Source organism: Trichoderma breve, chromosome 3, assembly GCF_028502605.1.
Source record: "Trichoderma breve strain T069 chromosome 3, whole genome shotgun sequence".
Lineage (NCBI taxonomy): Eukaryota > Fungi > Ascomycota > Sordariomycetes > Hypocreales > Hypocreaceae > Trichoderma > Trichoderma breve.
The window spans coordinates 381,199-397,264 of NC_079234.1; the positions used below are offsets into that span (position 1 = coordinate 381,199).

Sequence of the window (16,066 nt, forward strand, 5' to 3'; positions counted from 1 at the left end):
CCGCTACATCCTCCAACCCCGGTCTCACCCGCCTCAATACTAGGTACAGAAAAAGAAAAGAAGAAAAAAAGAGGAGCCGTGGCTAGGCTAGCCGTCTGTTTCTCCCCCCTGGGTCCTTTAGCTGCAAGCGAATACTTAGCCAGAAGCACGCAATCCGGTGGCTCTCTAGACAAAGCTTCGAGTTGCCCATCTCTGGCCACAGACCCGCGCACCACCAGCTGTGCCAGATTTGATTTTTCTTTTTTCTCTCTCGATAGCTCCGTTTTGTGAGGCCTCTAATTGGCTCCTTTTGCGTGATAATGGGTGTAACAGTATCAATGGGGGCTTGGTAATGGATGCTCTTTTGCATGGAGATTGTTTGATTTAGTGTTAGTGTCTCCGAGACATGTATCATATCGGTACCCGCTCCGGTGCCCACAGCTGTGGAGGGACTTGCTAGTGACATCCAGCCCCAGAAAGATTGGGAATCACATCACCAGCATGTAAGAGTAAGAAGGACGAACGAAAAGACTGGAGGCTGATCCTAGAGGCGGATACGGCACATGGCATGGATGCAATGTTCATCCTTATCCATACGCGTGATAGTCCCTGGTCCTGTACCTGTACCAGACTCGGCGCAACCCAATATTCCATCTGGGATGCTACATAAATAAAGTTGGTTTGGCCGTCTCTCCACCCGCTTCTGCATCCGCATATCTCTCCCCAACTCTCTCCTTTTCTCTTTCTCTTTTTTTCATCCGTTGTAACTCTGAAGAGGGTGGTTCATCATCTTCAACAGCAGGGCAGCGTTACGATTTTAATAGTTCCGTCTCCAGCCCTCTTTGGGTGACACAGACAGGAACTAGACCGGCGGTGCTGACCGTTGGGAATTGATACCTCGGAGTAACAAGAGCGGCGGCGGTATCAGAAAGTTTTGCTATACTTCAGCCCCCTTCTTCTTATCTTCTCTTGTCCCCTCCGTCCTTTTCTTCGCCATCAATATCATTACACCAGAGCCATGGCTGCAGCCAAAGAGCGCGTTGCCAAGGCCCTTGGCTTCAGAACGGAAGATCGTGACAGCGACATCCCCTCAATATCCAACGCAGATCCCTTCATCGAGAGAGAGCCGACCGTTCAAGAATTCCTCGAGGAGATCACTCCGTCACTTCACGATGTCGGACAGTACTTTTACCACCTGTTTCCCTTTCTCTCTTGGATTGGCAAATACAACTTTACATGGTTCATCGGCGACTTGATTGCTGGTGAGTTTGTCCGCTTACCTTTTGATACCATTGTTATAAAACGTTTCGAAAATTCAATGTGCCTAATCCTCGTCTACTAGGTGTCACCGTTGGCGCCGTTGTCGTTCCTCAGAGTATGGCGTATGCCGCGCTTGCCCAGCTTCCACCTGAATATGGCCTGTACTCTTCTTTCATGGGTGTCTTGATCTACTGGTTCTTTGCGACTTCCAAGGATATCACCATCGGAGTAAGTCTCATCATTCGAACCGCGTGTATAAGTCGAACTTGATGAGAACGCCTGTCGCTAACACATAACCACAGCCTGTTGCTGTCATGTCCCAGGTCACCGGCGACGTCGTTCTCAAGGCGGCAACACGACTCCCAGATGTCCCCGGCCACGTCATTGCTTCGGCCCTGGCCATCATTGCAGGAGCCATCATCTGCTTCCTCGGTCTCGCACGCCTGGGCTGGATCGTCGAGTTCATCTCGCTGCCATCCATCTGCGCCTTTATGACGGGCTCCGCCATCAACATCGCCGCCGGCCAAGTGCCCAAGCTGATGGGCATCAAGGGCGTCAACACGCGTGCTGCGCCTTATAGGGTCATCATCGACACGCTCAAGGGCCTGCCAACCACGACCATTGACGCTGCCCTAGGTCTGACTTCTCTCCTGATGCTGTATCTGATTAGGGGCACCTGCACGTACCTGGCCAAGAAGCAGCCTCACCGGGCCAAGCTGTACTTTTTCATCTCGACCCTGCGTACGGCCTTTGTTATCCTGCTGTACACGGGCATCAGCGCCGGCATGACGCTGCACAACAAGGCCCACCCTCGAATCAGCATCCTGGGCAAGGTTCCTCGTGGTATGTTAACAGATCTCCTTTCCGTGATGTGTATATCCACAATCATCTAGATGGTATCGTTTTCTGACCATGCTCGACTTCTGTAGGCTTCCAACACACTGGCGCTCCCGAACTCAACGACACCATCATCAAGGCCTTTTTGCCCGAGCTCCCCGCCGCCGTCATCGTCATGCTGATCGAGCACATTTCCATCTCAAAGTCCTTTGGCCGAGTCAACAACTACATCATCGACCCGTCCCAGGAACTCGTCGCCATTGGCGTCACTAACCTGCTCGGTCCCTTCCTCGGCGCCTATCCCGCCACGGGATCATTCTCTCGTACCGCCATCAAGGCCAAGGCCGGTGTGCGCACGCCCTTTGCCGGTGTCATCACTGCCATTGTCGTTCTGCTGGCTCTGTATGCTCTGACAGCTCTCTTCTTTTACATTCCCAACGCAGCTCTTTCTGCCGTCATCATCCACGCCGTCGGTGATGTCATCACACCTCTCCCCGTCGTCTTCCAGTTCTGGCGCGTGTCGCCCCTCGAAGTGGTCATCTTCCTGGCTGGTGTTTTGGTGACGGTCTTCTCCACCATCGAAAACGGCATCTACACCACCATCTGCGTATCCTTTGCCATCGTCGTCTTCCGCCTGTTCCTCAGCCGCGGCCGCTTCCTTGGTGTGGCCCGCGTCAAGACTGTTCGAGCAACCAAGGGCAACACAGACAAGAGTGACCAAGAGGCCTTTGCCGAGCCATCAGAATACTCGGAGCGATCCGGATTCCTGCCTCTGGGCCACGAGGACGGCTCCAACCCCCGAGTGACTGTGTCGAGCCCGTATCCCGGCATCTTCATCTACCGCTTCGCCGAGGGCTTCAACTACCCCAACGCCACGCGATATCTCAACCACTTGACGGAGACCATTTTCAAGGAGACTCGACGCACAGATGTCAAGACGCTTGCTAAGCTCGGTGTAAGTTGATGCCATATTCTCTTGTATATACACACAAGAAGCTAACATATTGTGCTCGTTAGGACCGACCCTGGAACGACCCAACCCCGAGAAACCAAAAGCAGGAAGAGCACGATGAGCGGCCCACGCTCAAGGCCATCATCCTCGACTTCGCCACGGTCAACATCATCGACGTGACAGCAGCCCAAGCCCTGATCGACGTCCGCAACCAGCTGGACCGCTACGCAGCTCCCCGAACAGTCGACTGGCACTTTGCCCACATCGAGAACCGCTGGACGAAGCGCGCCCTGGCCGCGGCAGGCTTCGGCTACCGCACGCCCAGCCACAACGCCGAGGACGGCGAGGGCGCGGGCCACTGGAAGACCATCTTCAGCATCGCGGAGCTGGGCGGCTCGGACAGCGCGGCGGCAGCGGCTGCCGCGGAGGAGAAGGCCGGCCGGGCTGTGCAGTACGACGTGGAGCGAACCAACTCGGATGACATTTCAAAGGCTTCTGACAAGGACGTTCCCTCGCACCCGAGCAGCAGAAGATTGGTTGCCATTCGGGGCTTGAACAGGCCGTACTTTCACTTTGACCTGCAGGAGGCAGTTGAGTCTGCGATTGCAAACGCGGAGAGACATGGCAATGATAATGATTCTGAATGAGCGGGCAGCTTATGAATTTGGATTTGGATATTGTTTGTTTTAATGGGGGGATCTTGGTTCTTTTTTTCTGAGCTTATTCTAGTCCTGTTTGGAGCGCGGCATTGTTTAACAAGGTCCAGGCTATATCCATCTGCCAGCTTACGGGTGGTTTGGATCTGATGTTTGGTACCACATTCACTTTTTAAACTCTGATACCACTGCTGTTTGGGATGGATGTCAAGAAGATCCCACGGTAGAAAAGAAATACATATATATAAATATATACTCTTGATATATAATACTTTTTGATCCCAAGATTCACACTAAGAGTAAGTAAGCCGGTGGCGGTGGGAAGTGACACGCAGACCAAAGGCGTAGTTCCCGGGTAAGCCATGACGAATCGGGCACAATGAGCCAGATTGAGGCAAACGCGGCGAAGGCGAAGAGCGATGGCTTGAGCACGCAAGCTTGAACGTTGACGCGGCTTATTATTACTAGGTGGCCTCACGTGCTCAGTTTATCAGGAGGCGGGACGTTTATTCCGCGGCAAGATAAGAAGAAGATGATGAAGCGGGATGAAAGGTGAGTTGAGGTGAGTATCGTCGATGGACGTTCTCCGTGCGGTGATATTAGAAGGGCGTACAGATGCAGATGGCAGTACTTCCGATGTCCGAGGAGTTAACGGGATGTTCCCAAGCAAGTCGAGCCACTCACTCCGTCATTTGCCTTGATCACTGGACAGGACGTATGTACGAGTACGAACAGGTTACCGTACCCTTTGCGCAGAAATAGCCGCGTCGAGAGGGTAATTGACATGTAATTGCATGTCGCGGGCAATTAGTCAAGAACGTGCTGCTACCGAGAGCATCCGGGCGTGCACAGCCAAGCTTCACATGATGTGCCGGAACCCCCAGTTATTAAAATGGAGTGCCTGACGCTGAGTGCTCAATTACGGGGTTTAATGGGCGCTATTGACGTCGTGGATAGCAAGATGGATACCTACAGTAATATGGGGTAGTGAGTGAGTGATATGGATTCAACGGGATGATGATGATGATGATGATGGTGGTGGTGTTGTCACTGATGTTGTCGAGTAAGTGTTTATTTTGTTTGTTTACCTTGGAATGGATTGAAATGAATTGAAGCAGCCCAATGCACAGCCTAAGTCAAAAAGAAAACAAAAGAAAAACAAAATTAAAGAGCAACAACTGCCGCCCCCTGTCCCATCTCTAATAAATTATAAAGAAAAGAAATGAAAGAAATAAAAAAAATAAAGAATTAAAAAGCCAGACTTTCCCCAGTCCAGTGCTAGCCCAAGTTGCTAATTACACCTTATCGTCTGACAAAGCAGCCAGCCATTACTCGATACGGGCCTCTTGGGCTGCATGTGACGTAATGGGACGTTGAATGGCTTCCCAATTTCCCTGCTCGTGGACGGCAAATTTGCAGCGTCTGTCGAGCGCTAAAAGGCGTAGCGCCCAGCCTGGCAGAGGGCCTGTGGCTTTTCGCTTTTTTCTTGTTCTCTTCGCGCCGTTAAACTTTTTTCCCGCCCAGGACCGAAGGATCCGTCGTTCCGCCCGGAGGACGAGAGACGAGAAGACGAGAGAGAGGCGCGGCAATTCAATTGATTTGCCGCTGTCGTCGTTGCTGTGCCGCTGTCAGAGTCAGTTGTCAGAGTCTGAGCCGGTCAGAAGTTCGAATTGATCGCCATCGCCATCCATCACATCCAATTACATCTTCAGCTGGTGGTTCTACAGTTACTGTACATACTGTATAGTACTGTACGGTACTGTAGGCTACTATCTTGCTGCATTCAGCTGTATCACTTCTGTACTGTACTCGGTACGGCGTGTTGCTGGCTGGTATCTGCTGCTATTCCCCTTTATTCCCTCCCTCTCCGGCCATTGATTCCATTTTCTCTTCTCTTTCTTTTCATTCTATATCATTTTTATTTTCTTTCTCTCTTCATTCTTGTTTTTAGCCGCTTTGTCTCTCGATTCCCATCTTCCCTGGACGGGGACGCTGTTTTTGCTTGTTTGTTTCGTTCGCATCATTTGCTCTGACTAAGCAGAACTTGACAATTGAACCGGCAAATCCAAATCCATCAAATAACTTATGCTGTGTCGCCAGCCACCCGCTCAGACCTGATACTGCACCGTCCGCTTCATTTCTCCCCCCAGTTCATCCACGATGAATCCCAACCGCTCGCGATTATCGCGATGGCGATCGGCTTCGTCTCGCCGGCAAGACGATGATGAAGATGTTGACCCGCACACTATCATTGTGTCAGCGCCGCCGCCAGAACAACAAGCCCAAGGACAAACACAAACACAAGCACAAGGCCAACTACCGGGACAAGCACCAACTTCTTCTCTTCCGCCATCAAGACCGCAATCTGCATCGCCAGCTCCGCCAGCTGCGACCGGCGATGGATCCAGCCTGCAACTGCCTCCGCGATACTCCGTCGGGGGCTCCAACCGCCGCCTGGGATCCATCTCGTCCCGCCGCTCCTACAATCTCCCCACGCCAGACGCCGCCGAGGAGTCGGAGACGGAATACTTTCCACCACTCGGCACCACGTCCAGCGCAGTCTCGCGAACTTCGAGCATCCGCGGCCGGGCGCCGTCGACGGCTGGATCCGAGTCTGGCCGGCCAGTTTACGAGCGCACTCGCCAGCCCAGCATCCGCATCCGACGCAGCTCCAGCGGCGCCTCTGCAGCGAACCTCGACTATGCGTCGGAGAGCAGCGACAACGAGACGCGCAGATTCGGTGCGAGGCCGCGAAGCATCTCGCAGCCGATGCCCCCAGCCCAGGTCTATGATGCCAACGCCGCCAGACACTCGCGCCGTGTACCTCAGCTGGCCCTGCCGCGACTGACGGAAGAAGGCTCACGGCCAACCATGGCAGAGCTTGGAATGAACTCACCCATTTCGCCCGCGAGATCACTGCCCGAAGATCCGCTGGAAGACGACGATGCTCGTCGCATGTCTGTGGGCTCGGAGCCCTCGAGGAGACTGTCTAGGAAGAGAAAGATTAGTAGGCTGTTCTGGCCCGGCGGCTCCATCAATCGGGGCTCCCAATCTCAAGCTGGGCCCGCCGATGCACAGCAAAACATCGATCCCGCACGGGCTCAGCCCGAATCCGATGAGTACGGCGAAGACCTGGTGGACTGGCTGGATATCATTGGTAAGCGGTGACCCCCATCCTCTCAGCCGAGTCTAGAACGAGCTCCGGCAGTTGCTGACATGTCTTTGTGTGACTAGATCCCGAGGTCCAGACTCTTTCGACCTTGACCAACGTGCAAAACTCCCTGTTCGTGCCTGATCTTGGCCCTTGGATCAATCGTCGCCCCACCTATGTCTTGTCACCGCGCGATGCACCGCTTGCACGGCTGGGCCGCCCTGCAGAGCGCGAGCGCGAGCGTGAAGAGGAACTGCCACCCGCCGAGGATGTGTCGAGGGTCGAGACTGGCGTCGAGTCCGTGGCTGAGGCCGAGGCCGGGGCGCCGGTGACGCTGCGCAGATCCGACACCATCACGTCCAGGCTCACAGACTCGCATTATGCCGCGCTGCCGCACGGCTTTAGCCTCGAGGGCTGGACCGAGGAGGAGAAGCTCGAGCTCGACGACCGCGTGCGCCACATGCTGCACTCGCGGCGGTCGCGCTTCAAGCGCACCATGAAGGGCTTCGGCCAGTACGTGCGCCGCCCGCTGGGCTTCTTCGTCACCCTCTACGCCACGCTCATCACCCTGTTCGGCCTGGCCTGGGTGCTGTTCCTCATCGGCTGGATCTACGTGGGCGACAAGCAGGTGTACACGATCCACATCATCGACAGCGTGCTGGTGGCTCTCTTCGCCATCATGGGCGACGGCCTGGCCCCCTTTCGGGCCGTTGACACGTACCACATGGCCTTTGTCGTACACTATTCGCGCAAAATCGCCAAAGCCAAGAAGCAGAAGCTAAAGGACAAGGAGGCCGGCATCATCGACGGCATCCCTGGCAACAGCGTCGAGCTCTCACACTGCGCATCCGGTGATCCACTGGCCGACAACGCCCAGGTCGGCGGCGGTCTCGAACCCGCCAGCGCCGGCGCATCGGTCGAACGAATCGCCACCAGCAACAGCAACCTCGCAGCACCGGTGCCTGTGCCCCAGCCTGAGCAGGCCATTGTGGGCCAGGACGGCGACGTCGAGGCCGCCAAGCTCGACATTGAGTACGACGAGGACTCTCCGCTAACGTACAAGCAGTGGAAGAGGATGCGGCACCATCAGAAGAAGCTGGCCAAGTCGCACAGTTTCTACAAACCCGACGAGACTTTCACGCACCATGCTTTCCCCCTTGCCTACCTTATTGCCATTGTCATACTGCTCGACTGTCACTCGTGCTTGCAGATTTCCCTCGGTGCCACCACCTGGGGCATCGACTACCACCACCGGCCATTTGCCATTACCACCGTCATCCTCTGTGTCAGCATAACGTGCAACATTACCGCGGGTCTGGTCATTACCATTGGCGACAGGAAGACGAGGAAGAAGGACGTGTGGAAGCTGCTGACTCGCCAGGAGCTGACGGGCGATGCCATCAAGCACCTCGAGACGAAGCGTGCCAAGGAGCAGAGCCGTAGCCACGACAGCAGTCAGAACAGTACTCAGGATAACTTTGTCCAGTCGGAGCCTGTCATTATCAAAGAGGATAACTAATCTTTTTGTTTCTTTTATATCTTAATTTTACATATTCTCTCTTTTCTCTCTCTATTATCTTTCTTCTCTCCTTTGATAAAATTCCACCGCGGGGTCCTTTGGGTGAACACATGCTTGATGGCATCAGGCGTAACGGATCGGTTGTTTCATTGCCTTACTTTGTTTGCTCTAGCCATGCACCTCCCTCTCCATCCTGTGAAAGGATGCATCGCATATTCCTCCTCGGTCCAGACCACGATACCATTTTGCCGGGCATATCACAAAAAAGATGTAAGAAAACAGAAAAAGGAAAACCGAAAAAAAGAACCAAAAGGGCCGCCGACGCCGGAGAAGGGAGGGGAGGGGTGCTTATTGTTACGGGATGCCGGGAGTTCTTGGCGCCAGTCGTGCTCAGCTTCGGATAATGTCTTCCGAACTTCTAGACCTCGATCTCTGGCTATATTTAGTCTAGCCGAAGGGTGTGTTTGTTTAATTAATGAGAAACGCTTTGCCAACGATCGTGAACCTTTTTTTTTTTCTTCCCCCCCGTCCGTCGTACCGATGCCACCCTGCATCGCGCCTTTGTGAACCTTGTCCATCCATCCACTTACGGCTCGCATTCAATCTCCGCTTCATATCCGACCATGGCTTGCAGCAGAGTTTGTGCCTTATCTGCGTGGTGTAAGGACACGTTTGTGAAGAGGATGAGAAAATAGAAAAATAAGAGAACGAGGGCCTAGATCGCCAGAGGCACGGATGCTACGGCATACCGTATGCGATGAACTGCGGCTTTGCAAATCTCACCCGAGTCCATCCTCTTTTCACACTCGCTTTCTTTCTCCTTCCCACATACTCGCACGAATGCTGTTTGTGGTTTTCGTGAGGTAACCGTTACACCGAGTCTGACAGCTGTCATTTGTCACCTTGTTCATCCATTTATTGGTTACTTTTTGTTTTTTCCTTCTTTTCCTCTTTTGTCGCGGTTGGGCTTCCCACTCCCTCTTATCTGTGCTGCCGTCGTTCACACGCCTTCATCTATGATTGATGGGCTTTGGGCAGCAGATCGGTGATGAGGCAGAGCGGGGGCCGGTGACGGGGTTCTTGGACTCGGGATAAAGATCGATCGAGATGGGCTCTTGTTTTACTTGAAATAAGAGAAGGGGGTTGCGCTGCTTGGGAGCTGGGTAGGTCCGTTGTTCATCGGCTAGCATCTTCGCTTGGTATGATGCCTGCTCTTGTGGGACGTTGCTGATATTCATCTTCTTATGTGATAGCTTTGCTCTCTTATATACTTGATATCCTGCTGGAGCGTAAAGAGATTCGTGACAGCAATACACATACAGAGAGAGGAGGAATAGAAAACAGATACAATGGTCGCAGATCTCCCGCTCACCACCATTCCTCCATCGAGGCCACACACACATACCGTCATATTGCTACACGACAACCGCATTTTCGCGCGCGACACCGTCAACCAACTTCACGAAGCTACTGACCTTTCATGGCGATCCATTATCCAAAACTTTGCCTCGACCAGGTGGGTGTTTCCCCAAGCTCCTACCGACGAACCCCTCATACCATCTGTCTTGTCCATCTCCACGGGAATACAGCATGGGGTACACAGAGGCCAGCCAAGCTGGTGGAGAGGAGATATGAATGACGGTGACGAAGAACGGCGGCTGCGAAACATGCTGCCCGGACTAAGGGAGAGAATTCGAGAGCTACAAAAGGTCATACGGAACGAGGTTGTGATGCTGGGCGGCCGCTGGGATAGGATCATCTTCGGCGGGATCGGCCACGGTGCAGGTATGGCGCTGATGGCGCTGATGAGTCTGGAGGGTGACTCTTCAATGGATGTGGATGGCAGCAGACCTCAGCGGCTGGGCAGCTTCGTGGGGATATCAGGACAGATACCCGTGTCCGACATACGACTCTCTTCGACACAGCAGCTTTTCAGTCCAAACCACATTTCGCCCACGGAAAACCAGGTGCTGAAGAAGACGCCTTTGTTGCTGCAGTACTGTAGTAATGGTGGGGAGGCGTACGTGGAGCAGGGCAGAACATTCCGAGAGGTGGTTCTCGAGAGCGGCGTGGAGGATGTTTGCTGGAAGGAGTACGAGGATGCGTTTCCTTTTTTGAATTCGCCGAGAGGGGTGGAAGATATGAAGGGATTTTTCAGGGACAAGATGAATATGCGGCCGAACTGGTGATGGAGGTACTATGAGTTGGTGATGCCCTTGCAGGGTATGTTGTTATAAAGTTTTTACAACGGCATTGGGCATGAGAAGGACGCATTGAAGCTTTTTTGCTCTTATTTCTATGTCGGTTCGGATAATTTATGAGATTGACTAGACGTCGAAAATGACACATGGTGTTTTTCTCGTCTATTAGCGTTAAAATATGGCATAATAAAGCTCGAATACGACGATTCAGAGGTTCATTCATGCAGATGATGATGGCGAAGTATATGAGAGCTTTAGAACCACCCGATTTGAGATGTACCATCATGTAGGTATACATATATGGTTTGTGGATATGAGGCGTTCGGACCGACTGGGGCGCTATTGGTATTCTGACTCTGCGCTCATACTCATACTCATACTCATACAAATCGGTGATGCTCCTCTGTGACACCCACCAGAGTGTACGTGGTCTCTGAATCCCGAAGCGAATCAAATACGTTCACCATCCAATATCTCACACTCTGGTTTCCTATTATTTCGGGAGAATCACGCACAGGGGCGCCACTCCTCCGATCTTTCGGAACTCGTCACTTTAGAGCTGAGCTGAGCTGCCACATGCAAAAAAAAGGGCAAAACAAGCATATGATCATCATGTAACCCCTTGCTTCAAGGGCGGATCTATACCACATATGCCGGGGAGGTGCTCTGTAAGCCACGCGGGAGATCCCTGTCCGTTGGGGGCTGTATAACGTCAGAATTGGGGTGCCGATTTCGAGACGAAGGTTGGGGAGTCTTTTCTGCCTTGGACTATAGAATAAATTGAAGGTTTTTTTCTTCTTCTGCATATTGGAAGATTAATGGACAATATAAGTAACTGTATCGTGCAACATGCATCGTGTCTCGGAGGCAATATTATGCCTAGCGAGGCATCTACGAGATATCCCTAAAGTAAAGAAACGTAACAAGATCAAGATTCCTGCTTCCGCTAGGCTTGAAGAACTGCCAAGAAATCCACCGGAATGGCTTCCTATTTGAACCTTGGCGCGGTGCCGGGGCCTGTGATACTCTGTGCCTGGCGAGTTGCATGACTGTGCCCACCCCTTGTGAAGACGAACTGATGGCGTGCAGCTGGGGGATCGACATGCAGACTCTTGATGGCCGCTCGCAATTCTCCGTACATTATATGAAGATTATCAATGATGACACAAAACCGCCCATACGTGGCTTGCATATCATTGTTCTGCACAAACAAAGAGCGTGTATAAGTGTTTCTGAGATCTGAAAAGAAAGAACCCCTCCTCCTCGTCCCATCATCTATTCGGATTGCCTACCTCTTTTTTTATCGTAGGATTCTCAGCTTTATAGTGATCCTAATTCTCCACTGAGCTATTACGCCGCTGAAGACATAATCATTGGCATGTTCGGCGCCTAAATCCTCACAGGGGTTGCTATGTGTCGATCCTTGTACAACGCCATGTTCCGTGTCTTACTGTATGTCTTGCTCCTTTATGAAGACGAGCACACCCCATTTTCCCCGTCTTGCCCGCCTTCCCTCGATTTCTTCTTCGCTTGGGTTTCTCTTCTTTGTCACTTGTCGCTCCTTGTCTTGATTTTGTTCAAGTGCACTGTCCACCCAGTACTGCACACTCTTTATTCTTTCTTACCCCTTTTGACCATTCATCGCGATTCATCCGTTCAAAATCGACATTTATTCTAGTTTTAACACATAATAATGATCATGGATGCTCCTCCACCCATCGTCATTGGCCTCGATGGCCTCATCAAGCACTCTCTCCCACGCATCGCCAAGTTTCGCAGTGCCGCAGCTACCATGACAAATTTTGGACGGTTATCGCCATTTCTTAAGCGTCTTCAAGTCAGCGTTCTGCTTCTGGGCACCATCTACCGTAAGATTTCGCAATACGATACGATGCCGGGATCCGACATATGTGTGGGCATCTGTCATGACAGCCTTGCGCAAACTCAAGGCATGATGGAAGCTGTGATGCGAGCAGATGATGACAATGCGTACAATGTCGGCAGGGGGGTATTGGTTGAGAGACTGCCTGAAGAGATTGACTCTTTTATTACTTCTGTGGAGCTTTTGAGAAGCACATATCGGGAGTATGTGCCGTATGGTCTCTTTTCGTCCGCTGCTAACGCCGGACAGAGCGCAATACGAGTTTATACTCCAATCTATGAAAGAGCTTACCGAACTAAAGCGCGACTACTCTGATCATTTGAAGCAGTGCACACACAATCAAGCAAAACAAGCGAACATTAATACTACTAACACAACAAGCGAAGATGAACGGACCTCGGGCTCGGATAATGGAACAAATCTGACCGAGCCGGAAGTAGCATCACCGCCTGGTTCCTCAGAGCGAAAATCTAGGAAAGAAAAGATGGCACCTGTAGAGGATGCGGCTATTGAAACCTCAGTACCGGTACAATAGACCTAATTGCAACCTGAAGATGTACTTCTTATGGTGATACAAGGTGAAGCTTGACGTGAATGAAGATATTGATGATAGCCGAGATGTAGGCTTCCAGACAGGCAAACATAGGTTCATAGGTGACTGTTGGCTTTGAAGTTGATGCAGTTAATGTGAAGGTAATACGTTAAGCAGAAATGATTACTGGCTGGCATACCGTTGCGTTTGGATTTTGATATAGTAATAAGAAGAGCAGTATAGGTATTTCTCTGCACGCATAATTAGAGGCGAATCACAGCAAAATTGTTGGAAGCATCACTGAAAAAAGCTTTGTTGAATCCTTGATATCCTACGCGCAGCTATACCAATCTCAATCCAAATGGTGTCTAGTCTCCTCAAGCTCTCACGCCTCGACTTTCCAATCTTTGCTACATTTCAAGATTCAATAGCTGAAGTGAAATCCGCTACCCAATATCAGCTCTATCCCACCCATGTTGATGATACCACAGCCATGAATTACTCGTGAGCTTCCCAAAAACGAAACCGGAGACCCCTAGACGCCTCCAATTGGCCTCAATGCCGAGCCCTCGCTCTGTGTGCAGCCATGTTTTGGGCAACAGGAGCCATTTCGTTCCAGGCCGGAATGTAGCGTCTAACTGGACGTCCCGACTGATATTCCATGCGCCTGCATCGCCCACAGAGATACGGCTGGGCGTAACACCACGCCGCCTTGACGGTTTGCCCGCTGGCGCTGCAGAATTCGAAGTCTTCCTGGCGGGCGGACTGGCACTGGGATCTGAGCTTCACGTCGAAGCATCCGCACATGTAAAGGTAGGTGTCCCAGTTACACATTTTGATGGTGCGATGGTTGATGGAGAGAGTGTGAGCTTGTCGTATTGAGAATGGTTTCTTGAACTGCAGAGAGATTGTCTTCTTGGTGGGTGTAGACAAGGAGAATCATGGAGAGAGTGAGGGAGATGAGGGTATAAGTAGATCTTGCTGAGAAGTGAATCTCTCTTGATCCTAGAGATTTCTTGAGCCACTTGGATCAACATCACTCAAAAGCTCCGGTGTCTAGCTGCGAGCAAACGGCCGTGGCTGCTCGTTTGGCCAAGCGACACCTCGATTCACGTGTGTGGAGTAGAAGCCGACGTATATTGGGTCGTGTCTTCTTGGCATTGTTAGAAGCGTGCGTGAATCAAGTATAAATACTTGATAGAGCGTTTGTACAAAAACCTGAATACCTTGATTCATATTCCTTTCACGAGGTTCTATAGCGTAATATTGTACAACCTTTATACAACTAACTCTTCCTCTACTGCATCATATGCCATCTTCAACAACCTCACAATCTCCTCAACCTCCTCTTCCGTTATAGTCAACGGCGGTGCAAGAATAACATGATCGCCATTCACTCCATCTACAGTCCCCGACCCCGGATACACAGCCAAACCGCGACTGTGAGCTGCTTCTTGCATTCTGCTAGCAAACTTGATCGCTGGCTTGAACGGCTGCTTGGATGCTCTGTCCTGCACAAACTCGATCCCCAAGAATAAGCCTCTACCACGAATCTCTCCCACATACTTGGCATCTCCGAAAACAGAGCGCAGTCTAGATTCCAAAAGAACTCCCCTGGAGAGACATTTTGCCACCAAATCATCACGTTTAATGATTTGCTGAACAGCCAAGCCCGCTGCGCAGCACGCCGGATGAGCCTGGTATGTATGTCCATGAACGAAGCTCGCCGAACCCTTTTTCAAGACGTGAACGACCTTTTCACTAATCAAGACGCCCGCAATAGGCGCATATCCTCCCCCCAGACCCTTACCCAGCGTAACGAGATCCGGCCTCACGTCACCTTCTCGCTCAAAGGCGAAGTATGACCCCGTCCTGCCACTCCCACACATGATTTCGTCCAGGATGAGCAGGATGCCATATCGATCACACACTTTCCTGACACCTTCGAAATACCCCTTTGGCGGAGTGATACAAGCCGCAGTTGCTCCTCCCACCGTTTCCGCCACGAAAGCAATGACCGTTTCGGGGCCTACTTGCTGAAACTCGTCGTCTAGCTCTTGAACCAACCGAGCAGCGTACTGTTCCTCTGTTTCGGCATCTCGCTGCCCACGATATGCATATGTCGGGCTGACGAAGCTCACATTGTCGAGCGTCAAGACGCCATCATAAGGGATTCTCCTCGGTAAGTTACTGCTCACGCTCATGGCTCCAATAGTATTGCCATGATACGCCTGTCTCCTAGCAACAAACCTCTTTCTCTGCGGCTGGCCGTTTTCGACATGATATTGCCTCGCAAGCTTCATGGCCGCATCCACGGCTTCACTACCGGAACAAACAAAGTAAGCCTTGGTCAAACCAAAAGGCTTACTCAACTCGGTGAGAGCATCAGCTAATTCCTCTGCGCTGGATGTCGTGTAAGCCATGGTGTGCACGTATTCGATACTCGAGTACTGCTGCATAATGGCATCTTGGACTTGTTTATTGCCATGGCCGATGACTGACACGGCGGCGCCGCAGCACCCATCGAGGATGCGAGAACCATCAGCTAGTGTCAGGTAAATGCCTGACCCAGAGATAACCTTTTGAGGGCGTTCGATAAGAGAGCGGTGCAGGAGGCTGGGTTCTCGCTCCTCTGTCTGTGCGTTGGTGATGGTCATTTGGTCCAAGTTGTTGAAGTGATGTGGCTTCAATACAGAACGTGCAATTTACTTTCTTAAACTGAAAGATATATCTTACAGCATCACGACAATCTTGTAATCAACATGGATCATAGTCTTGTGGATATCGCATACTCCGCACTCGGATCATATGCCGCCGAAACTAGCATCTAAGGGCGGGAATCCCCCATGTCATGTTCATAATAGGGCGCAGATAGCGTCGGATGTGGGTGAACAGTAAATATAGCTTGCAATCAATCAATTGGCAATCTGAGCTGGATATATAAGCGTAGAAAACAATTCGAACAAGTCCAAAAAGTAAGAAATACCATACTGTGGCAACAAAGTTCATCAACATCATAAGCTTAAAACCCATCTCACCTATCATATTTCCCTACCATCATCCCTGTGTCACATTCTTACGCATCTTTATATCCTTG

At 51.5% G+C, this 16,066-nt stretch overlaps 5 protein-coding genes across 5 annotated transcripts; 4 read left to right on the forward strand and 1 right to left on the reverse strand.

Moving 5' to 3' along the window:
• Positions 1 to 997: 997 nt before the first annotated feature.
• T069G_04555 (sulfate permease family domain-containing protein) lies at positions 998 to 3,675 on the forward strand (the record flags this gene model as incomplete). The annotated part of the gene is made up of 5 exons (XM_056171765.1): positions 998 to 1,241; positions 1,322 to 1,467; positions 1,542 to 2,082; positions 2,169 to 3,031; positions 3,094 to 3,675. The coding sequence occupies 5 exons, from the start codon at positions 998 to 1,000 to the stop codon at positions 3,673 to 3,675; spliced, it is 2,376 nt and encodes a 791-aa protein (XP_056028623.1).
• Positions 3,676 to 5,844: 2,169 nt separating this feature from the next.
• On the forward strand, positions 5,845 to 8,354 carry T069G_04556 (uncharacterized protein; the record flags this gene model as incomplete). The annotated part of the gene is made up of 3 exons (XM_056171766.1): positions 5,845 to 6,841; positions 6,919 to 7,132; positions 7,178 to 8,354. 3 exons carry the CDS (start codon positions 5,845 to 5,847, stop codon positions 8,352 to 8,354), a joined length of 2,388 nt encoding a protein of 795 aa, XP_056028624.1.
• Positions 8,355 to 9,703: 1,349 nt separating this feature from the next.
• Positions 9,704 to 10,543, forward strand: T069G_04557 (uncharacterized protein; the record flags this gene model as incomplete). The annotated part of the gene is made up of 1 exon (XM_056171767.1): positions 9,704 to 10,543. The coding sequence occupies one exon, from the start codon at positions 9,704 to 9,706 to the stop codon at positions 10,541 to 10,543; it is 840 nt and encodes a 279-aa protein (XP_056028625.1).
• Positions 10,544 to 12,248: 1,705 nt separating this feature from the next.
• On the forward strand, positions 12,249 to 12,972 carry T069G_04558 (uncharacterized protein; the record flags this gene model as incomplete). The annotated part of the gene is made up of 2 exons (XM_056171768.1): positions 12,249 to 12,640; positions 12,687 to 12,972. 2 exons carry the CDS (start codon positions 12,249 to 12,251, stop codon positions 12,970 to 12,972), a joined length of 678 nt encoding a protein of 225 aa, XP_056028626.1.
• A 1,274-nt stretch (positions 12,973 to 14,246) lies between these two features.
• Positions 14,247 to 15,626, reverse strand: T069G_04559 (aminotransferase class-III domain-containing protein; the record flags this gene model as incomplete). The annotated part of the gene is made up of 1 exon (XM_056171769.1): positions 14,247 to 15,626. One exon carries the CDS (start codon positions 15,624 to 15,626, stop codon positions 14,247 to 14,249), a length of 1,380 nt encoding a protein of 459 aa, XP_056028627.1.
• Between the last annotated feature and the right edge of the window lie 440 nt (positions 15,627 to 16,066).